The following is a 24,731-nucleotide window of genomic DNA, read 5'->3' as shown; positions in this document are numbered from 1 at the left end:
ACTTCAAACTCCTATCAACAGACAAAACAAAGTTGGTTCTAATTTCATATGTGTAGGTATATAGTACTTACCTTTCCATGGATGGTGTTTTGACTTGTAAATGTTGTAAGTAGGGATCTTGATGAACACCTGATCTTTTCCAAGTCCGAGTGACCAGTTGTTTTGATGTGTCTTCCTTGGTGTTGGCAGCTCATTGATCAATTGCAAACTATGCGTCGGACATTTGGCTTATTTTTCGAATTGAACACGAAACACGGATTTTTCTTCTTCATCTATCCCGGATTGAACTTCGTGTCATACTTCGTGGCACCACGATACTTCCTAATCTTTGGTTGTTTTGATCTTGAAGGACAATCAGATTTGGAGACACTTTCATCCATGCTTGCTCTTGCGATAATAACAACAAAATGGCGGTAATGACAACAAAATGGCGATAATGACAACAAAATGGCGATAATGACAACAAAATGGCGATAATGACAACAAAATGGCGATAATGACAACAAAATGGCGATAATGACAACAAAATGGCGATAATGACAACAAAATGGCGCGCGTTGACTGTATGGAACAGTAACAGCCTTTTTCATTGGGTGTAAACTCAGCTGTTTTGACTGTGGACCCATCTAATGACTTTGTTAAAAATAAATATAGTTTAAAAAAAAAGATGTAAAGCGTGAGATTTCAGTAGTTGAGCATGAGAGAGTGACCTGAGTTGAAAAAGCGTGAGTTTCACGTCAAATGCGTGAGAGTTGACAGGTATGCATCTGTTACTGCACTTCTTATGATCATCCACAGAGAGAGCAACTTCATGTACTAAGACGTGGAAATTTACTGTGGTCCAGTGGCATACTGATAATACTGCTCCTTGAATGGTGAAAGCTAAACACTGAGAAAGTGTGTGTGTGTGTGTGTGTGTGTGCGCGCGCGTGCATCAGGGCAAGAGGTGCAGCTTCTTGGGCACTAGGAGTACCAGGTGGTCGGCGAACTGGTACGTGCTGCAGAGAACACATGGCAGCAAACCGGGCCGGGGATATATCAGTGGAGGCGATCATGAAAACAGAAGTGCCATGAGAGTGACAGAAACATTGGGAGCAGGTATCTGAAGTATGTGTGGCCCAAGGATTGCTCTGTTGGTTCATCTAAAGTATTCGTGGCCCGTGGCCCAAGGATTGCAGGAATCAGTTGGTTCTACGTGTATTTGGTCTCAATGATTTCAAGGAACACTACTTTGATTCTCTACAATCGGTCTCTGATCGACCAAATCATTGGTGACTTTGAAGGACAAAGCACTTGTTGAATGAGTTGTGGTACTTCGTTCTGGGTGAGTCCTTTTTTTTGCCCACTATCAGTTTTTTTACACCAAATACAATTTTCAAATGTGCTCCAATGACTTGATCATGAATGATATATTTTCAATGGCGAACATGTGTTTCACCTCGCTTTCGAGGATCGCGATACCATCTTCCTTGATGGCACATGCTAAACAATGCACTTCCTACAGGCCGCGCCACATGAATCGCGTGCCCGACCGATATCATTGCTGATGTTTTCTTGGATCTTAAGAATCGACATATTAAGGTGGGACAAAAGGAATGTTGAGTAAAGCAGTGCAATCCGTCGGGTATTACCGTGGTGGGGTGTGGCATCAGAGTTGCCCTCCATCCTAGCCTGTGTGGTTGAGCTTTGCCTCAGGTATACAGGTGCTAACTACGACTTTATTCGTTTAAATTATGCAGATAAAATGAACCAGGGAGAGCACAATTGGTGTGGGTGTAAAAAGAGGGTTAAATAGGTAATGTTCACAAAGAAATTGAGACATTTTAATAATAATAAAAAAAGAAAATCCCAATACATGAGTTTACATTATAATTTTATTTCTGCCAATACAAAAATACAAACGTTGGTAGATTGTCCAAGCATGTTGATGAAATGCTTAATTTCCTTGATGAATATCCCCGCTAATACTGTGTGAAAGAGATATTTGGAAATGCATTTTTCAAGACATCGCAGTGTTAAGTCGCATAGCCCCAAGTACAGGTTAATAGTGTGGTACATCGTTTTAACTTGCACAAAAAGAGAAGGAAAGAAGAAGAATAAGAAGAAGAGCTGGGTGACTTGCCACGACGCTGTTCCAGGAAGATGGGTCATCTCGGTTCCAGGCCCAGGGCTCTCAACAGCGGGTAAAGGTATCCGCATCGTCCGGTGTGTACCAGCCCCTTTGCCCACCACAGTTCGGCCATAGATCGATTCCCGTTGCAGAATTGACACGACAATAATATAGAAGGATAACGACAACAGCAACAAGGTTGTGGTGAAGTTGCACCGCTAACCATGGAAGGATAACTTCCATTCCAGCATTCCAGGTACAACTTCCAATCTGTACTTTATTTTATTTATTTATTTTTTACAAATTGTTGTTAAGTGTTTGTTGGGTTTCTTTTTTTAAAAGCCTTACAGGACCAGAACAGGTATGCGTTAAATGAAACTTTCACCGTCCACTCGCTTCCTCTCCTCTTCCAAAAACCTTCCCAAATCTCGGATACGTGTGTAGATGGTCCGAAGCTGTGGAATTCCACTTCTTCATTTCTTCTTGGCTCCTCCATTTTATTTGAAAATGTTCAATGCGATTCAAACTCGTCTGTTTCGGAAATCCGATTTTTGATATAAAGGTGAATTGGCTCATGTACCTTTATTCTAATAATATAATTCCAAGAAGTCAGTATTCCTCGATGCGAAAACCCAATTAGTTAATTTCGATACTTTTCCTTGAACTTCCTCAGGGTGACGGAGTGGGTTCATTTTCTCCATGTCACGGCCTGCAAGATATAACTTCCCATCAAGTTCCATTTTGTCTTTCTTAACCCAAACCATTTGGTCCTGCCATGCTTTCTAGCCATTATGGATTTGTTTGATTATCTCCTTTATGAGCCTCGAGTAGCACAAACATGGGCATGGAAGCAGGAATCAAACATGTGTTTCTCATCATCGACCAAAAGTCGTCGCCATTTCGTCCTCGCGGCACTAAGCTGCGCTCTTATTACCTCCGTCACCAAAGGTGGATGGAGGTTGTGGTTTCGCCCCTGTCTGTGTTTGTTTGTCTGTCTGTCCGTTTGTGAACAAAATATCTCAAAAAGTTTTGTGGACGGATTTGGATGAAATTTGGCAGAGAGGTAGCGCATGTGACAATGACGAAATGATTCAATTTTGGTGAAGATCCGGATCCAACGAGTACAATTTTTTACGCGATTCATCACCATCGAGTGGTATGGCCAATCAGGCGGAGGTGTGCTCTCAACTGAGTGCCGTTCTAGTTCAGGTTTTTACAACACTTAGCATGTTTGGCCCATTGTGAACCAACCCCTCACCTGGAACTCAAACCTCAGACGATTTGCCATACCAGCACAGCTGAAATGTCCAAAATGACCACGCCTCTCCCGCACCGCAAAATAATACTTTTCAAGCATTGCGGCGACACAAAAATGTAAAACATGATTGTCGGTTCAGCTAAGCTGCCGTAAGCAAGGAAAACTGGCTTTTTTTTTAACCTGCCAAATATCTGGAGTCTTTCCATATATATATATATATATACACATATATATATACACGTAACAACAATGAGGTTTACCAGCTTGCAAATAATTTGGAGCTACAGACACTCAAAAATGTGGCAGTTGATGCATCGTGCATTACAAAAGGGAAAATACATATAAAAAAAAATACTTTGTACACAAAAAAAGAAATGCAAAACCCAGAACACGAAGCCAACACTTATCCCTCATTGTTTCCCCCAACCCAACATCTCCTCATTGCAAATGATTACATTGATCAATAGCTTGGAGCCAGTTCAATAACTTTATCTCAACATCCATCCATCCATCTCCCTTACTCCAGTCCAATGCACAGCCCTCTCCCGTTCACTTTCTCCACCCACACCCTTCTTTATAGCTGCGAGCAATCCCAGTTCAATGCACTTCCTTAAACTCCTCTTTGATTGGCTGCTTGCAGCGCTTGCCATCAGGTATGTCGAAGCCGTAATCTGACCAGTGCATGCTTTGACGCACCGTGAAGTGCACCGTATCGATAATGCGCTCACCGCGGATCTCCGCTGTTGTCGGTAGACCCAGCGTTGTGACTGCACTACCTGCGCCACCACCGGCCGCACGTTGCATAAGTTGCTGCTGCTGTTGTTGCTGCTGTTGTGGGTGTGGAGGTGGAGGTAGGGGTGGTGGTGGACCTGGGTAATCATGAAGACCTCTGAGTTCAACAATTCCTTTCCAGACAATGGCCCGGTACTCCTCTGGGATTTTAAGTGCATCCATGTCCTGAGCAGAGAAGTAAGAGATCGATAAGGAAAGGAAAGACAAATATGATGAAAGATTCTTCCGCAAGACGACTTCATGACTTGTGAAGTTCTCGAGAGGAAAAATGAATACCTCGAAACAGTTTCAATTTCGTTTCGATGATTCTTACCAGACTATTATTTCAAAATTAAAGGAAGTGCTGCCCCACTATCCATAACCTCACTACCCGAGTTTCATCGTCCATTTACTCTCACCCGTTGGTGTTTTTAGGTCATCTCATCTCGATTCTCGAAGAGATTAACTTATAAAATATGTCATGATGTCTGCATGTCTGCCCGTCCGTCTGTCTGTCAACTTTTTCCTATTTTTGCTGCTCCTCCCTATCACCCGGCCGATTGTTCTGAAACTTGACACATGAATACAACACAGAGGCCCGGACAATCTCTTGGGGTTTGATTTTTCGATTGTGGATCATGGGAGCTCACAGAGGGGGTTACCCCTGAAACTTCGGATCCCTACTCGTCCCTCATTTAACAACGAATTGCTCTGAAACCCGACAGAGCCCTTCTACTCGATGGTCCGCAGGATCGCACGGTCTTGGATTCTTCTATTTCCATATCAGGGGGCCTCCCAGGAGAGCAGGGAGCACTCAGGGGGTCCCCCAAAACCAGGAGAGGTCTGAACTACAACCTCAAGAGATGACCATCAGCCAACACGGGGCTATTTAGTGGTTCACGAGTTATCAAGTGACCACTGTATTCGTCATGTGTGTGCGTCTGTCTATGTGTGTGTCTGTGTGTGTGTGTGTGTGTGTGTGTGTGTGTGGGTCCGTCCGCAGCATAACTACCCGATATCATCCGATCTTGATGAAACTTTGGTGGGAAGTTGATATCATGATCTAGTTGTGTCCTGCCTAGAGTGGGCGTATTGCGCCCATTGTGGGCGGAGCCACGCCCGAAAAAGATGTCTTTTTAGGGGGTAATCAATTTCAAACTACATCTTCTCCGAGGGGTTTGGTGGAATCTGACAGGGGTTTCGATATTTGGTTAGGCCAATGTCATGTGTCTAGCCCCACGGAGCTCGATTTTTCATTTTCACCCCAAGGTCAAGGTCACAAGGTCACGAAATTTAGAAAGGTCACGTTTTGATGGTTTTATTACATTGCTTGCTTCCTGATAGGGAGAAATGTCGTACATGATCTTATATTATCACATAAATAATGAAATACAAGTTTTCCAACAAATTTCAGAATCCTCGACCTTTGACCTTTGACGGTCACAAAGGTCAAATTTTCAAAGTTGGCGGAATCGAACCGAATTTTCGGTATTGTGTAGCTAGCTAGTCTCATAACTGATTATACATTATTTTCTATCTCATTTCAAGGTCAGTAACCTTCGTTTTGACATTTCAAGGTCACAAAGGTCAAATTTTCAAAGTTATCGGAATCGAACCGAATTTTCGGTATTGTGTAGCTAACTAATCTCATCTTACTATAATTCACCAAATGTCCATCTGTCTGTCTGTCTGTCTGTCCTTTCGAAGGTACCGTAAAAACTGCTGAACCGATCGCAACGATATTTTGGGTGGATAATCCTGGGATCTCAAGGAGTAAATAGGCTATTTAGTTTTCCCAATTTCAGCTTTAGTCTCCAGCATTCTCAGGTTTGGACTCCCGCATAACATTCGTGTTCGCATAACATTCATTGTTCTCATTGTGACGATGTTGTTTACCCGGGTGCCGCACAAACGGCTGCACCGATCGCTGCACATTGAATCATTTCAATGTTTTCAATCATTTCAACATTGAATCCCTCCCCCTCTCACAAACACTGCACATTGATTTCAGAATCATTGAAATCTCCCGCGATGAAGCTAACTCCAAGGGCCTCTCACTCACTCACCACAGGCAGGTTGGTGGTCTTTCCGTCTTCTACCGACTCCTCTCTGGCCTTGCCCCCCCCCCCCCAGCTCTCTCTGGGCTCTGTCCCCCAAATATTCCTGCAGGTCGCACAAGATCTGCCTGCAACCCTCTTATGGTTAAACTGCCAAAATCAAGACTCTCTGCTCACCTTCACTCCTTCATTCCTCTTTTCTCCCACCTCTGGAACAAACTCCCTCACTCTCTTCAATCCCACTCCACCCTCCAGGTCTTTAAAACAGCTGTTCACCACCATCTCTTATCTTCCCCCATCCAAAACCTTGATCTTTTCTACCCCCGCTAATTTCACCCCAATTCCACTTTTTTGAAATACCAACTTCTGTCCTGGAAGTCCTTGGTGTCCTTGTGTTTTATACTTCTCCCACCCCCCCCCCCCCCCCTCTTCCCACGCCTCCTCCCCCCAAGCCCTCTCCCTCCCACACATCTCCCTGCTCTCAAATGTTGTGTGCTCTCAAGTGTTTGTGTGCTTCCCCTTCTCTCCCCATCTTGTCTTCCGCTCCCTCTTTTTATATATTTTGTTTGTCTGGTTGATTTGTTTGTGAAGTAAATGTCAGCTCTTTCACGAGCCTCGATTCAGTATACAAAAAAAAAAAAGAAACAGCTGCACCGATCGAACTCGGTGACCTCGGACAAAGACCTTTTATAAGGACACGGGTTGAATCCCTGCTTGAGAGAATTCCATCCCCCTCGCCGCCATCACGGCCGTCTCTCCAACTCCCAATCCCACGAGATATGCGGAAAGGACGACCCAAAACCAATATAAACATCATTAAACATCATTTGTATATAAACATCATTAAAAGTAAATAATGACCTCAGCCAAAGTTCAAACGACATTTAATCTCTACATGAGAGAATTCCACATAGCTATTTGGGCGGTGTATACGCTAACAGATCGCTGTCTCCATCGATCTTGCCAAGGCCGTAACACCTATCGGCTCAAAATCCTTTTAACTGTTGATTTGGTAGTTTTTACAATGAAGGAAACATTAACAATGTTGTTAAACGTTTATTTTGTGATTAATTGGAGTTATGTTGTTTGGAATTAAAAAAGATATTGAGTTCAAGTGAATGACGACATGCCGTGATGGTTTCTACTTTCTGAACGTGAACTTCGCGGATCGCCATATGCAGATTCGCCACGGACCCATGGTCGATGTTTATTTTCGTGAACGTACCCGTTTGTTTGCGAACGGGTACGTTTTTCATGGAAGTCCTTCACGAACTTGCTGTCCATGTCTGACGTGCGACTGAAGGTGCTACAGGAATGTGGAATTTATTGGTTTCATGCTTTAGCATTCGCCGTATCTGCATTGCCCGTTTGCTTCTGGCCTCCCACCCGTGCGTAGCACAGGTATTTCTCTAGTATCATATAATACATTCCTATTTATATATTTTCAATGTCGGTTTTGACCTTTGTCATTGAATACCGCTTGCTCGTGAACCATGGTCGTCTCCTGACTTGTTACATACAAAATCGCGGCTCATGGAAGAACGAGTTGACACGGAATAAAAAGTCAAGGTAGTGTCACCTGCAAAAAGTAACATATTGACACAATGAGTCCACAGTTGGGTACAACAGGGAGCCAGCCTGCTTATGACCCCCTCAAAAGGTAAAATAATCCTGCTAGCACTGCACAGGCGTTAGTTTCTGTCTACCTGATCCCTCCCGGTGTCAAACTCAGAACAGACAGCTCAGAATTACAGATCCTACCAAACAGACCACCTGCCACCTGATTTGTACATTATGATGAATCATTGAAATATTCCACTGAGGAACACTTTGGTAACCAGTGAGAATAACCGTTTTGTGGATAATAGATTGATTGAAAAACATATAATGTGGTATATCATAAAATGGTTATCAATGTCCTGTAAACTTCGTTTTTTAAATTGCATGGATCAAGTTAGTAGTGAGGTTACATACAGGTGAAACCACAGAGGGTCTGCTCACAGGTCCAGCCGAGTGACAAAAATGGTGACTTTGATGTGTTTGATTACTTTTGGGTGTACTTTGTTAAAGTGGATAAGAGAGCAGGTAGGTGCAGTACCTCCAGTGTGAACGCCTCCAGCTGATACACGTGGATGAGGCCTTGGCTAGTGAAATATTCTGTGCAGACCCCACATCCAATGCGGCCCAGGAAGCTAGGGAGTGAAGGTGAGGTGGTGCAATTCATGAGTAACATTACAGTAAATACAGTATGGACCATTTTCCACAGTTATCCGAATTTGTTTAATGCAGCAGAATTCTGAAAACGGAATGCAAAAAACAGTTACTTTACCTGGTTATGGGTTCCGGGTTGTACGGAGGAGGTGTGCAGTGTGAAGGTCCCAGGTGCAGCGGCTGAGTGCTTGAACTCACACCGTTCAGATCCCCATGCATGTTCTGGTGTCCATTCAGCACCTGGGCTGCCCGGTGTGTGTGGGCACAGGGGTATGACAAGATTTTCTTCACAAGATATGCCCCCTATTGGCTGGAATGTAGTAGGCCTTTATCATCCAATATCTATCAGACAATATCTCTCTACTGTCAAGACTGAACTATCAAACATGTCTCCCTCCTCCAAATCCTGGTGGCATCTGGTCAAATCCGTTTCTGGTGTTTGTTCCCCCTCCATCTCCTCCCTTACCTCAAACGGTTACACAGCTGACACTGCACGTGAAAAAGCTGAATGCCTCAACTCTGTGTTTGCCTCAAAATCTTGTGTCCCAAACCCATCTCTCTCTGTACGCAGCGTACCCAGTCGTACCCAGCTGCTCCTGGACTCTGTGTCCTTCTCTCCCGACAAGGTGGAGAAATTTCTGTCAAACCTCGACTCTGATTCTTCAACTGGATCAGACGGCATCAGCAAAAAAAAAAGAAGAAAAAAAAAGCCCACGGGTCCTAAAATCCTGCTCTGCCGCTCTATCTCAACCTCTCTCTGTTCTCTTCACCCTCTCTTTTGCTCAAGGTCATCTGCCAGCATCCTGGAAATCTGCCAACATCACCGCTTTGCACAAAAAAGGTGCAAAAACAGATCCTAGCAACTAAAGACCAATCAGCCTTCTCCCAATTATCAGCTAAGTCATGGAATCCATCATTGCTTCAGATATGAAATCTTTCATCTTCTCCAATGGCTTGATCTCTGATCATCAATTTGGATTCAGACCAGGTTACTCTACTCTGGACGTGCTGCTTCAGCTGTCTCAAGAATGGATGGAGGTCGTCAATGCCAAACAGGAAATTAGAGCTGTCTCCCTTGACATATCACGTGCCTTCGATACGGTCTGGCACCCCGCTCTGCTCACCAAACTCTCCTCCTATGGTATCCATGGAAATCTCCACTCATGGCTTGAGGACTTCCTCTCTGGTCGTAGTCAACGTGTGGCCCTCAATGGGTTTCTCGCATCTCCCCTTCCTGTTCTGGCTGGAGTTCCCCAAGGTAGTGTTCTGGGCCCTGTGCTATTTCTGGTCTTCATCAATGATCTCTCCGACTCTCTGGAAAATCCTCTCCATCTCTTTGATTATGACTCCACTCTCTGCCACTCCATTCCTCATCCCTCAGATTGGCAGTCTGCAGCCTCCTCACTCTCTGCAGATCTGGACAAAATCACAGACTGGTCAAACAAGTGGAACATGTCTTTCAGTCCTGACAAATCTCACACTCTTACGATGTCTCTCTGAAAAGACCGACTGGACAACCCTCCCATCTACTTTCTGAATAATCCTCTCCAAGAAATTCTGTCACTCAAGCTTTTGGGTCTCACTATCTGCCATGATCTTTCCTGGGAAAACCACATTTCGAAGCTGGCCTCCAAAGCCAGTCGCCAACTGGGCATCCTCCATCATGCGAAGTCCTTCCTTGGCACACCTGAGCTCCTCACCACATACAAGGCTTTCATCTGCAGCTCAATGGAATACTGTTCTCCCCTCTGGGCTGGTGCTCCTGCCTCACACCTAGCTCGGCGTCACGCTGTTGAAACCAAAGCGTTCAGAATCATTGGAATCTCCCGCGATGAAGCTAACTCCGAGGGCCTTTCACTCACTCACCGCAGGCAGGTTGGTGGTCTTTCTGTCTTCCACCGACTCCTCTCCGGCCTTGCTCCCCCTGCTCTCTCTGTGCTCTGTCCTCCAAATATTCCTACAGGTCGTACAAGATCTTCTAGCATCCCTCTTATGGTTAAATTGCCAAAATGAAGACTCTCTGCTCACCTTCACTCTTTCAATTCCTCTTTTCTCCCGCCTCTGGAACAAACTCTCACTCTCTTCAATTCCACTCCTCCCTCCAGGGAAATATATTTACGGCAAATATATTTAATTAATTTTGTTATCTCGGTGTTAATGGTAGTCAGGGTAGCTGCATCACTTGCTGGAGGTGTTAGTAGGTGGTGTTCCTCTGATAGATGCCACCCATGACGGTACAGAGAAATGTCTTGTGTTTTGGTTTTAACAATGTGGAAGTTCCACCAGTTGGTCACGGCCACGACACTCAAGGAAAACAAAACTACTTCAGGAGGGAAAAGTTTATCTTGACAAATGCCTGATATTATCTTTCTCACATTTTGTTCTCACCTCTCTCGCCACTCATTCGCCATTCCATTGCTCTCTGTTTAATGTACTTCGACTTACTCTAGCCGTGCATACCTGTCCGTGCATACCTGTCCGTTCCACTGTTAGGGTTGAATAAAAAGAGAGCATGTTGTACTTCACAAACATATTGTGTGTCTATCTGTGAATCTCACTGAAGATGTAAACTTAAATGAAACAAACAAAAAGAGGAGCTTTTATAACATGTAGTTGTTGTTGTTGTTGTTGTTGCTGTCATCGTTGTTGTGGTTGTAATGGTTTGTGTATTCCTTCTGTGCATTATTACGTATATTTTGTATTGCTTCGAGAGGTATTACTGTGTACAATTATGTGTGCTCATTCCATGTCCATCACGTTTTATTATAAAATGCTCCTCGTCGTTATGTTGGAACCGCTACATTTAAGCTCCAGATCCTGCTTCTTCTTCCCTCCTGGAAGCACCGGTTTTAAAAACAGGATTCTTTAATGATTTAACGGACATAAATTTTGGAGCTTTGCAATGGTACCATTTTTATTATCCTATGACAGCAGGAAGCTTTTCGAATAAGGCATGACACACACACACACACACACACACACACACACACACACACACACACACACACACACACACACACACACACACACACACACACACACACACACACACACACACACACACACACACACACACACACAGCATGGATAGACTATAAAAAAAGCTTTTGACAGTGTCCCACATTCATGGATGATAAAGTGCATGCAAATGTACAACATAAATCCTCAAATAATCAAGCTGATTGAGAAAGCCTTGATCTATGGAATACCACACTAATCCTGCAGCACTCAGAAGGAAAGATTGAAATACCAAGAGTAAAGATACGACTCCGGATCATCCAAGGAGACAGCCTTTCTCTCCTGTTTTGCGTGGCCCTGGACCCGCTAAGTAACCTCATTAATGAGCAAGGACATGGATCCTCCCTAACATCCAATAAAAGAACGTCCAAAGAAACAGGAAAGGTGACGCAGCTACTGTACATGGATGATTTAAAATTATTTGCACCGAACAAGGAAAAATTGGCAGAACAACTGAAATTAGTGAAACGGCCCCCAGACAACATCCAAATGGAATTTGGCCTCGATAAGTGTGCCAAGTGCACACTTGTGCAAGGTCGACAAACAAAAATGGACAATATAAAAATCGACCGAGAGGCAACAATACAGGAGATAGACAATGAAGCATCTTACAAATACCTTGGAGTATAAGAGGGCCACCAAATTTTTCACAAAAAATACGCAAAACAATTACCAAAGAATACCTGTGTAGAACGAGGCTGATCCAGAAAACATATCTCACCCCAAGGAACAAAAAGCAAAGCCATAAACCAACTAGCCATACCAGTGTTCCAGTGCAGCTGCGGAATTGTAAACTGGTCATAAGCGGATATAAAAAAAACTAGATATCAAACCAAGGAAGCTTCTCATTATCCACAAAATGTTCTACAAACAGTACATCGCAAGAATGTACCTGCAGAGGAAAGAAGGAGGTGGCGGCCTGATGGAACTCAATCACGTGCACAGAATGACAATTGTAGGATTAGCAGAGTACATGAAAAGCTCAACAAACAAGGTGTATCTCACTCACCTTGCAGAAAACTTCCAAAAAAGGTGCGATTGGAAGATGTCACACACTAAACTGAAACGGCAACAAATACAGCCCCAACGATTGCGAAAAAGACAAAAGCGAGGTCACGTCTTTTCGAAGCTGTTCCATGCGCTCACGCTTTCGAAGCTAAGTGATAATTCTCAATTGTGTTTTTGTCGAGACTGTATCTATCTTTCGGTGTGTGTACCTATAGCGTATCTTTTTGGAAAATTTTCGGTGCTAATTTTTCGTACATGTATCACAATCGTCGGTTAATGCGTATCGAGTATTCTGCGGCCTAGTACTCGTAGGCTTCGGTTACCGTACCGTCTCCGACCTTGTGGTTTTGTTTTTCTCTCAGCGATTCGTCGAATGCACTGAAATTATTTACGTTCTCTGTTTCGTACCAGTCGTTCACCCCATACCTCCTTGTTTAATATCTCTACTCACAAAAAAAAAAAAAACCCCAAATTTTTTTTTCCTTCCCAGGTCTTATTCGTTTATTTGTTGTTCTTTTTGTTCGTTCGTTCTACGTTCGCGATCACGCGATCACGTGGTTAGAAATGTATAATCTCTCCCCTGAACAACTATTTTCTCTCATATATTATAACACCCTTTTCTTATTTTCCTACAAAAGGATGCTTTCGTCTTGCTCACCAAATCTATTCATTCCAAAAAATATATATAATACCATCTCTTACAGTTCCTCCTTTCTACATTCCCTAAACTATCCAGAACTCCATCCCTCCTTCAGTGTCCTCAAACGTATTTTTGACTCGAAGGTCTCAAACTCATTTTGCAAAAAATGTTCGTTTCCCATGAATCGTACACTTTTCAAAATCCAATCTCACCCCTCCCCTCCAAAGCCTCCCCATCACCCATCCCTTTCAAATCTCCCCCCTTGCCCCTTCCCTCCCCTCCCTCCTAAACTCCCCCAACACCCCTCCCCTCCGAGACTCTCCCTCGCTCCTCCCCTCCTAGACTCCCCTCTCACCCCTCCTCCTCAAAGCATCCTCCCTGCTTCTTCCCCCTTCCAACTTTCACCTTCATCTCCCGTAACCTTCTGCCTCGCTCTTCCCCCTCCTCAAATAACACCTCACTGTGCCTCACCCAATCTCCATCAAACCTTTTGTCCGCCCCATTCTTCCCTTTCTCCAAGCTATTCTGAAATCTCTGAAATCTCTGACACACCTTCAACAGCTCTCCCTACCTCTTCCACATCTTACCCTACCCCTCCCCCCCCCCTGTTCTGGACCCGATGCTCCCCCTTCCTCTTCATTAACGGTATGGACCTCAAACATCCGGGGCCTTCGCTCAAACTTGACTGACCTCTCCATACAGGTTGCTTCTGACAAACCAGATGTGATCTGCTTAACAGAAACTTTCCTCCTTCATGATGTCTCTGATGCCTTGGTATCTCTCCCAGGTTACTCCCTCCTCCGGTATGATAGACCTGAGCCTCGTCCTAGAGGTGGGGTTGCTATCTTTATAAAAAACTCTCTTCCTCACTCGCCCTCCACTGCCCTCTCTCCACCTCACCCCCAGGAATACCTTTGGCTACGGCTTCCCCTTCGCTCCCACCTTTTGTTCATATGTGTGTTGTACCGTCCACCAAACAGCGATGACTCCATCTACATCTCACTGTCTGATAATATGGACCAACTTCTATCTACCCATCCCAACTCTCTCTTCCTCATATGTGGTGATTTCAATTGTCACCATGCCAGTTGGCTGGGTGTGGGTACCTCTCTCACCAGCCATGGCTCTTCAGCAAAGGACTTCTGCGACTCACTGGGACTGACACAATCTGTCAATTTCCCGACCCGGATCTCAGTCAACAGAGCATCTTCTCTTCTGGATTTGGTTATGACAAACTTCCCTGAAAATGTCTGCTGCTCTTCTTCTGCTCCAATCGGCTCATCTGATCATGTGCTTGTCAAAGTGGACATCTCTCTGACCATTCTCAGAGAGCCTCCTCAGCGTCGACGAGTCTGGCATTTCACTCAGGCCAACTGGCACGGTCTTCAAGCAGCCATCAATCATCTGGACTGGTCTCCCATCTCTACCGCCTCTGACATCAACTCATCCTGGGAATTCTTTCAAAGTAAATTGCTCTCTCTCATGCACAGATTTATCCCATCTCGTCTTCAGTTGTCATACCCTTCCTCCCGTCCATGGTACACGGAATCATGTGGTGAGGCTGTTGCCCTGAAACAACTTGCTTTCGTCTCCTGGAAAGCAAATCCAACGGCAGGAAATCTCATTTCCTTTCACAAAGCCCGAAACAAGTGTGTGTCCACCCTCAGGAGAGCCAGGAAACAATATCTCACCGTTCTCAAGACCGAACTCTCTTATCTGTCTCCCTCTTCCAAATCCTGGTGGCGTCTGGTCAAATCTGTTTCTGGTGTTTGTTCCCCCTCCATCCCCTCCCTCACCTCAAACGGCTTAACGGCTGACTCCGCACGTGAAAAAGCTGAATGCCTCAACTCTGTATTTGCCTCTAAATCTTGTGTCCCAAACCCATCCCTCTCTGTACCCACCGTACCCAGTCGTACCCAGCTGTTCCCTGGACTCTGTGTCCTTTCCTCCTGACAAGGTGGAAAAGTTTCTGTCAACCCTCGACTCTGATTCTGCAACTGGTCCTGACGGCATCAGCCCACGGGTCCTAAAATCATGTTCTTCTGCTCTTTCACTCCCTCTTTCTGTTCTCTTCACCCTCTCTTTTGCTCAAGGTCATCTGCCATCTGCTTGGAAATCAGCCAACATCACCGCTTTGCACAAAAAAGGTGCAAAAACAGATCCCAGCAACTACAGACCAATCAGCCTTCTCCCAATTATCAGCAAAGTCATGGAATCCATCATTGCTTCAGATATGAAATCTTTCCTCTTCTCCAATGGCTTGATCTCTGATCATCAATTTGGTTTCAGACCTGGTCACTCTACTCTGGACATGCTGCTTCTGCTTTCTCAACAATGGATGGAGGTCCTCAACGCCAAACAGGAAATTAGAGCTGTCTCCCTTGACATTTCACGTGCCTTCGATACGGTCTGGCACCCTGCTCTGCTCACCAAACTCTCCTCCTTTGGTATCCATGGAAATCTCCACGGATGGCTGGCGGACTTCCTCTCTGGTCGTAGTCAATGTGTGGCCCTGAATGGGTTTCTCTCATCTCCTCTTCCTGTTCAGGCTGGAGTTCCCCAAGGTAGTGTTCTGGGCCCTGTGCTTTTTCTGGTCTTCATCAATGATCTCTCTGACTCTCTTGAAAATCCTCTCTATCTCTTTGCTGACGACTCAACTCTCTGTCGCTCCATTCCTCATCCCTCAGATCGGCAGTCTGCAGCCTCCTCACTCTCTGCAGACCTGGACAAAATCACAGACTGGGCAAACAAGTGGAACATGTCTTTCAATCCTGATAAATCTCACACTCTTACGATGTCTCTCCGAAAAGACCGACTGGAAAACCCTCCCATCCACTTTCTGAATAATCCTCTCCAAGAAGTTCTGTCACTCAAGCTTTTGGGTCTCACTATTTGCCATGATCTTTCCTGGGAAAACCACATTTCAAATCTGGCCTCCAAAGCCAGTTGCCGACTGGGCATCCTCCGTCGTGCGAAGTCCTTCCTTGGCACACCTGAGCTCCTCACCACATACAAGGCTTTCATCCGCAGCTCTATGGAATACTGCTCTCCCCTCTGGTCTGGTGCTCCTGCCTCACACCTAGCCCGTCTTCACGCTGTTGAAACCAAAGCGTTCAGAATCATTGGAATCTCCCACGATGAAGCTAACTCCAAGGGCCTTTCACTCACTCACCGCAGGCAGGTTGGTGGTCTTTCCGTCTTCTACCGACTCCTCTCTGGCCTTGCCCCCCCAGCCCTCTCTGGGCTCTGTCCCCCAAATATTCCTACAGGTCGCACAAGATCTGCCTGCAACCCTCTTATGGTTAAACTGCCAAAATCAAGACTTTCTGCTCACCTTCACTCTTTCATTCCTCTTTTCTCCCGCCTCTGGAACAAACTCCCTCACTCTCTTCAATCCCACTGCACCCTCCAGGTCTTTAAAACAGCTGTTCACCACCATCTCTTATCCTCCCCCATCCAAAACCTTGATCTTTTCTACCCCCGCTAATTTCGGTCCCTTTGTGTTTTATACCTCTCCCCCCCGCCCTCCCCCTCTCACGCCTCCTGCCCCCAAGCCCTCTCCCTCCCACACTTCTCCCTGCTCTCAAATGTTGTGGTTGTGTGCTTCCCCTTCTCTCCCCATCTTGTCTTCCGCTCCCTCTTTTTGTGTGTTTTGTTTGTCTGGTTGATTTGTTTGTGAAATAAATGTTAGCTCTTTCACGAGCCTCGATTCAGTATACAAAAAAAAAGAAAAAAAAAAGAAAAAAAAAAGAGAGATACAAGATGAAATACCAGCAGATATATAGTGACAACTGGGAGAAAGACAAAATATATATAAAAGAGTTGGACAGATTGGGGATAGACAAAGAAGGATCACTGGAATGGCTAAGAAGAGGTCAGCTCAACTGGGAAGGAGAACGAATCATTATTAATGCCCATGACCAGGGACACTACACTAATGGCATTAAGAAGATGGCGGAACTGAGTCAATCAGACAAGTGTAGGTTCTGCATGGTAGAAACAGAAAGGACGAATCACCTCCTATCGGGATGTAAAAAACTCATGTCAGAGCAGCTGTACACGCAAGGGCACAACAAGGTATGTAGAGTAATCCACTGGCATATCTACATAAATTTCAATATCCCAGTGCCACAAAACTCATGGAAACATGAACCAAAAGCCATCATTGAAAACAAGGAAATAATGCTCATGTACGAGCTGATGATCCCATCTAGTATGAACACAGAAAACAAAGCATTGCGTCCGGACATTGTACTCAGGAAAAGACAGGAAAAGGACAAAAGGAAAAGACAACATTGCTGATTGAGATATCGGTACCAGGGATTTTGGCCTACACAACGCAGAAATCAAGAAAATGACCAAATACCAGGACCTCAAAAATGAGGTTAAGAGATTTTGGAAGCTGAAAAGAATCGAAATTGTACCAGTGATAATTGGAGCAACAGGAGTGATGAAGAAGAATCTCACCGAGATTTTGAAAACCATCCCCAGGAATATTACCACAAATGAACTACAACTGGTGGCAATCCGGGGTTCGGTGACGATCCTGACAAGAGCCCTCAGAATAAAACTAGGAAAAAGTTGAACAGCTTGGTCCATGAACCGTGATCCCTTACCAAAGCGGAGATGAATACTTTGGGTCCTCGGAGGACTCCGTTCCACCTCCTGAAACCCACAAATGGAGACAACAACAAACGACACACACATACACATAAACACACACAAACACATAAACACACACACACACACACACACACACACACACGGTTCTCCCTTTAGTAATAGATGTGAGTAAAACAATTACTACATTTCCCTCCAATCAAACATTACTGTTGAAGAATATTCAGTCATGTCATATTTACAGTGCATTCAGAACCGGACAGCCAGCTCGAGGAAGAGTCCTGGTTGTTCCAAACTTCTTCCATTTAAGAATTATGGAGGCCTCTGTGCTCTTGGGAACCTTCAATGCAGCAGAGTTTTTTGTAGGCTTCCCCAGATCTGTGCCTCAACACAATCCCGTCTCTGAGCTCTGCAGGCAGTTCCTTCGAACTCATGGCTTGGTTTTTGCTCTGATATGCATCGTCAGCTGTGAGACCTTATATAGACAGGTGTGTGCCTTTCCAAATCATGTCCAATCAATTGAATTTACCACAGGTGGACTCCAATCAAGGTGTAGAAACATCTCAAAGATGATCAAGAGAAATGGGAGGCACCTGAGCTAAATTTCAAGTGTCATAGCAAAGGGTCTGAATACTTATGTCAATGTGATATTTCAGTTTTTTCTTTTTAATAAATTTGCAAAACTTTCTAAAATCCTGTTTTCTCTTTGTCATTATGGGGTATTGAGTGTGGATTGATGAGGGAAAAAATGAATTTAAACGATTTCAGCATAAGGCTGCAACATAACAAAATGTGAAAAATGTGAAGGGGTCTGAATACTTTCTGAATGCAGTGTACGTCCATCTACATGTGTGGGCGCCTAAATAAACTGATGGTGTTTCAAACCCTTTGTTTTAACTTATTGCCGCTCCTGTGTTAATGTAATGACTTGTGACTGACATTGCTCTTTATTTCCTAAGAGTGTACTACGAGTATCGAGGTAGACTCATTTTGTCCACGCGACTGTACATGGATTCCACAATGATGGTATGTGTACCAAGTGAAGCTGTTGTTAAAGTATTCTCTTCATTGCCATAACCATGTCATGGTGGGTCATAATATCTCACCCATCGTGTTGTGCTGCCCCACAAACTGGCTCAGTGATGGTAGTTTGTGAGGTGGTGTTGGTGGTGGTGGTGGTGGTGGAGGAGGAGGAGCTGCAGTGAAGCATTGCTGGCTCTGCAGGCAAGGCCTATTGTGGTAAGGGTTGGGGATTAAATGGCATCGGTGGGGAGAGTATGAAGGATGGGGTATAAAAGAAACAGGACAAAAATGGGGAGGGGGGGCAGGGGGGGAGTTGGTAGAGGTGGAGAAGGAGGATTGGGGAGGGTGGGGGGGGGGGGGGAGAAAAAATTAAATGTCATGGTGGAACTTTTGTGATGGGGTGAAAGTGAAAAACAATTCAATATGGATGTGAAAATATTGTTAAGTGTGAGCTGGAAAGACAGACAATGGTGAACAGGATGTTGTATAGAAAGGGGGTGATGTTCAGACTACATGGGTGAAGAATGACATCCGATGATGGAAGATGTGTAGGGCGGGGAGGACGGACAGGCTGAAGCTGTGATGTTGGGAAAACTCGCCTTTGAACCCATGGGTCCAAGGTTCGGTCCATAGCTCTGTCCTGTTCACCCCCACCACTGCAAGAGACAGGCAGAATCCGGTACCACCGGAATGCCACTTTGGCAGAGTGCCTGAGCCATCAAGTCATGGAAGCAGAGTAATGATGGCTCGAAGCCCGGGTGAGGTGGGGATCAGGCTGCATGCTGGACCTGGGGGTTTGCAAGACTGGTAGCTGGGATTGCCCAGTGGAGCAGAGGGCTTAACTTGTTCCGCAGCTACCAAGGTGCACCTTTTGATACGCATAGTGGGGTCTAGCTTGTCCAGAAAAGAATAAAAAAAAGTTTCTACAACTGTTGCGGGGAGCTCCGAGCAATTAGCACTCACTGCTGTTGAAAGAGCTGCTGCTGCTGCTGCTGCCGGTAGCTCTCCACAGCCTGGGCTGGCACAAATTGGGACAGCTCCAGGCTCTCTTTGATTTTCATCAATATCTCGTAGTTCTCACGTCCATGCACCTGTCCGGTACAATGGAAGAGGAATTGCATACAAGCGATGTACCATACTCTCTGTTACTGAATGTCCACACCGCCAAAATAGTTTCTTGCCCAAGGTGGTTTGCCATCTCTCTCCCAGCGGAAGTTAGGGCAGAAATTTGTAATTTGGTCATGGTTCCGGCGATAGCTCACCTACCCTTCACAAAGGACACGAAGGGGTCTTCAACGTCCACCAATTGTTGTGCGAGCCAATATAAAATGCAGTCTTGAGTTCCAGTATCATGTTACAGAAAAGCCTTTTGAAATATGCTTATCATATTTCCTTGTGTCAGCATGCATCATGTGACGTCATATACAAAAAGTAGAGCAATTTGACTGCATCGCCAATATGCCTCCGCATAGTCCCTGTTCCGCAAAGTCCCTGTTTGACTGTCCTAAAAATCAACAAGTTTGATTTAAATTCTTTCAGCTGTTCTCGAGTATCACATTTTTACCAGACGTGACAGGTTTCACATCGATCGGTGAAGCGGTTTCAGAGAAGGGAGTTTACGGCGTAGCCCATAGGGCAAAGCCGTCTACAACAGTGTTCGTCTGTCTGTATATGTGTATGTATGTATGTATGTATGTATCCATATCCCCCAAACGTATACCAATCAGAGTTGAGAATCTGGTCACATGACAGGGTGATGTGATTATGTCTGATGTCATTATGGCGTACAACTGCTGACTCTGCACACTCCGGCATTTTGATTCCAATTTCGTTCAGGCCGAACATATCGTCGAACCTGTCATATATAACAATCACCATGCTCGACCTTTACGTTTTCATTCAGTGTGAAACACAAACAAAATGATTGTTAAAATTATCATCAAATATCAAAAACATCGGCGTTACGGCTCTTCCACCAGTATAGGCCTCAGGCTTTACGCCGACCCTTCAGACCGCTTCGGACAAATTAAGCCCAGGTTTCTTAATACAGTAGTGTATCGTTTCAGTGGTATCGTTTTCGTAATAATAATAATAATATAGTAAATATAAACATAACACTTTAATCCCAATGTCGTAAATACAAAGTTATAGGGTTGAAGCGGTGTATGGTTCATGAATCGATGATAAGTGGGGTATGAAACGAATAACCGCGGAAGTAAAGAATGCACCTCGGTTTTTGGATAGCTTGTTAGTTGTTATTAACCCAACCCCTGTGGGGTACATACTACATTACAGTAGCTCTTCCCTCAGTTCTGCAAGTAAAACCGACCTCACGGATGTCTGGATTCCACCAAATTTATTTGTCTCATGTTATAAGCAGCATTAGCGACTGTTTAAAAAGCGAATCATGTGTGTTTGTGGTTTATAATATTTTACAAGCTTGGCTACGCTGCTGTAAGACTTTCGGTCTTGTTTTTAAAATATCGGCTTTCAAGCTAATATGGCTGCCAAGCCATGTGACATATGACATCAAAAATGTAAACTCTGCATATGTATGGGTAGGGGATCACATTTGTGAGGTTTCGTGTTGATTGGATAAGGTTCATTTTTCTATCCAAGATGGCTGACAAATCACGTGACGTACAACGTCATCATTTTGAAACTACATGCAGCAATGGTGTTAGGTGGCATTTGTAAAGTTTTGGCATCGATAGGGAAAGCGGTTTCTGAGATATAATTATTTAATATTTTCCTTCAATCCAACATGGCTGCAACACCATGTGACGGATGGCGTTTTCCTGATCATCTTTTAATCACCATGCCTAGTCGATTACACACTTAAAGTTTCGAGTCGATTGCTTTGATGGTTTGGGAGATGTTTTTGTAAGGTTTCAGGTTAAATCCAATATGGCTGCCAATCAGCTCTTTCACAAGCCTCGATTCAGTATAAAAAAAAATCAAAAAAAAAATCATGTGATCGATGATGTCATAAATTTATTATTCCAACAAGTACAGATACATTCAAAGTATACCGCTCCCATTCCAAATAAATTAATATCCTCCAGCGCGACATTGCCCTGCAGCTCATAGAGACTGTATTGGGAAGGAGAGGTGTACAATAATTGATTGATTAATTGCATAATTAAAATCAAGAAATAATTATCATAAAATATTTTCTTAATCAATTGGCTAATAGCATACCTAAACCACTGGTGCTTCATCCGAAGCTGCAACTTTTTGAAAATTAATTAAATAAATCATTAATCGAAAAATTAAATAATTAATTGATTAATCAATAAATCAAAAAAATATGCTTTACAGCCAAATCACTTGGTCACTGTCGTGTCCAAATATCAGCTTCCTAGCTCAAAAGGTGCCTGAGATAATGTTGCCCTGAAGAGAAAGGAAATAAATAAGTATTTAATTAATCGATAATAATAAGTAATCAATTAATTGTGACCCATAAAATAATTTTGATAAATGTGATTTTGATAAATGTGGCCCATAAACCCATAAATTTTATGTGACCCATAAAATCAATTAACTGATTAATCAAAAGACCAAAAATACAGTTTTTGACTAAGTACTTGCTTACTATTGTGCTCAAATTTCATCTTCCTAGCTCAAAGGATGGCTGAGAAATCGCCTGGACAAACAAACAAGAAAACAAGAAAACAAACAAACAACCAGAGAGAAAACTGAGTACTCCCTTTCAGCGTGCGTCATTGCCGAGCCCCCTTCGGTGCCCGGCAATGACGTCATGCAGCGCCTGGAGATGGAATAGGAAAGGAGCGGTGCACAACAAACAACCAGAGTGAAAAATGAGTACTCCCTTTCAGCGTGCGTCATTGCCGAGCCCCCTTCGGTGCCCGGCAATGACGTCATGCAGCGCCTGGAGATGGTATAGGAAAGGAGCGGTGCACAACAAACAACCAGAGTGAAAACTGAGTACTCCCTTTCATCGTGCGTCACTGCAGAGCCCCCTTCGGTGCCCGGCAATGACGATATGCAGCGCCTGGAGATGGTATAGGAAAGGAGCGGTGCACAACAAACAACCAGAGTGAAAACCGAGTACTCCCTTTCAGCGTGCGTCATTGCCGAGCCCCCTTCGGTGCCCGGCAATGACGTTTTGCAATGCCTGGAGATGGCATAGGAAAGGAGCGGTGCACAACAAACAACCAGAGTGAAAACTGAGTACTCCCTTTCAGCGTGCGTCATTGCCGAGCCCCCTTCGGTGCCCGGCAATGACGATATGCAGTGCCTGGAGATGGCATAGGAAAGGAGCGGTGTACAACAAACAACCAGAGTGAAAACTGAGTACTCCCTTTCAGCGTGCGTCATTGCCGAGCCCCCTTCGGTGCCCGGCAATGATGTCATGCAGCGCCTGGAGATGGCATAGGAAAGGAGCGGTGTACAATACAAATGGGTCACAAAATCATGTGCATACAATTTCAGATTTTTTAGGATAAGGTATTTGATTGAAGCATTTATGGTTGGTATAGCACTTCACCGATGATGTCATCATTATCATGCTTTTGTTCCCCATTGGGAGTACTTGACAATGTGCCAGGTTTCAAATTTTTACATTCAGTTGTTTCCGAGAAATATATTTTTAATCGTTTTCGTTTATTCCAAGATGGCTGCCATATCACGTGACATATGACAACCCGAAAATGTAATGCCTCCGGTCACCTTCGTGGGCGGAGTCATAAAAACGATGTGGAGCAGCTGGATCTATCAGAAATTTGCCTTACACCTCCTTCATTGCATCAACATCTGATATCCTGTGGATTATAATCAGCACAACCTCTGATAAACTGGAGTAATGGAGATCACCATTAATGGGCAGGTTAAAGGTCAATGTCAGCATTGAAAAAACTTTTCACTTCATCTCTCTTTCATCTGTTTATCAATGACGTCATAGTTTTACGGTATCACAGTGTCTATCTTACTAAGTCTAACTCCAATCCGTCTGTCCATCCATATTGTACCTGTGTAACGCACTTAATGACTCCATCTTTTACCTCTTCCTTTACCTGTGCTCTCTCCTTTTCATATTTCTCTACCCACTTACCCTTAAATTCCATTCTTTACCATGTTAGCTTGACCGAGGTGTGTAAAGTAAAATGGCGTCTCAATATCCATACCGGTACGTAGAAAACCTCCTCCTCGCCCGGGCGCCATTTTTTATTCCCACCAATCACCATACCTCCTGAATTACTTTGCTTAAGAGCTGCGAGGGAGAAGGGACAGGGAGCAGGAAGATGAGCTCACTCATCATTTTACCACATCAAATGGTTTACATTTTGTACCGATGTGTCCGAGCTGTGGGTCGAGCCGGCGTGGCGCTCAAGATGGGCCTACTTACGGCGTTTGACTCCGGGGGTCTTCTGACTGTCCAGCGGTTGCTGCTGCCGATGGAAGTTGTCCTCGTCGGCCTTGCGGTCCCGCCCAGGGCAAGCGCAGATCCGAGCCTCGAAGCACCGGCGTCCCAACACCTGTCCGCTGTGAGGGCGACAGACAGGTAAATCATCACCATCTTGTTTTCCTATTTTGCATTCATCTAAGTTTGTACATACCACGTCACATGCAGGACTAAGACATTAGTACAACTCAGTTTGTGCTGTACTTTACTATGAATTACAAGAAAATAGCCCGTTGCTGCTGGTTGCATCGATGCTGGGAGTGCAAGTCAGGACAGCAATTTGTAATTTGGTCAGGTAACCAGCAATAGCTCGCCTACCCTTCACCATGGACATCGTGACATCACCAACATCCACCAATCAATAACGGCAGAGGGAACGCCCACTTCATGTTACCTGCCTCTCCCTACCTGAAGAACACCAGGATGGCGGTTTATAGCTAGGTCTGGAGTCAAACCCAGGCGAAGGCAGCTTAGGCCAGACTTCTTTCTCGGCCACACAACCAGCCCTCAGACAATTAATAGAGAATGGACAAATACATATGTGGGATTTGAACCTGTGTTCCAAACATCGAATGGATCCGACGGTTCAA

At 44.5% G+C, this 24,731-nt stretch overlaps 1 protein-coding gene across 5 annotated transcripts in view; it reads right to left on the bottom strand.

Annotated features, from left to right (window-relative positions):
* Positions 1-1,856: 1,856 nt before the first annotated feature.
* LOC137429039 (tumor protein 63-like) overlaps positions 1,857-24,731 on the bottom strand; it is a 94,652-nt gene continuing 71,777 nt past the window's right edge. For 3 of the 5 annotated variants that reach the window (XM_068119050.2, XM_068119049.2, XM_068119051.2), the window contains exons 6-13: positions 24,085-24,221; positions 23,864-23,949; positions 19,680-19,807; positions 19,316-19,372; positions 18,800-18,924; positions 8,526-8,652; positions 8,295-8,388; positions 1,857-4,325 (exon numbers count right to left, since the gene is read on the bottom strand). In XM_068119050.2, the coding sequence (XP_067975151.1) occupies positions 3,966-4,325; positions 8,295-8,388; positions 8,526-8,652; positions 18,800-18,924; positions 19,316-19,372; positions 19,680-19,807; positions 23,864-23,949; positions 24,085-24,221 (1,114 nt within the window). In that variant the 3' untranslated portion in view covers positions 1,857-3,965. Of the gene's footprint in view, positions 4,326-8,294; positions 8,389-8,525; positions 8,653-17,689; positions 17,739-18,799; positions 18,925-19,315; positions 19,373-19,679; positions 19,808-23,863; positions 23,950-24,084; positions 24,222-24,731 lie in introns of all 5 variants that reach the window. The other 2 variants (XM_078780995.1, XM_068119052.2) reach the window with 1 other exon arrangement.

The sequence above is a fragment of the Myxine glutinosa genome, chromosome 6, assembly GCF_964187855.1.
Source record: "Myxine glutinosa chromosome 6, kmMyxGlut1.1, whole genome shotgun sequence".
NCBI classification, from domain to species: Eukaryota; Metazoa; Chordata; class Myxini; order Myxiniformes; family Myxinidae; genus Myxine; species Myxine glutinosa.
Note: the sequence above shows the minus strand (reverse complement) of the source record. Positions and strands in the feature narration are given on the sequence as shown.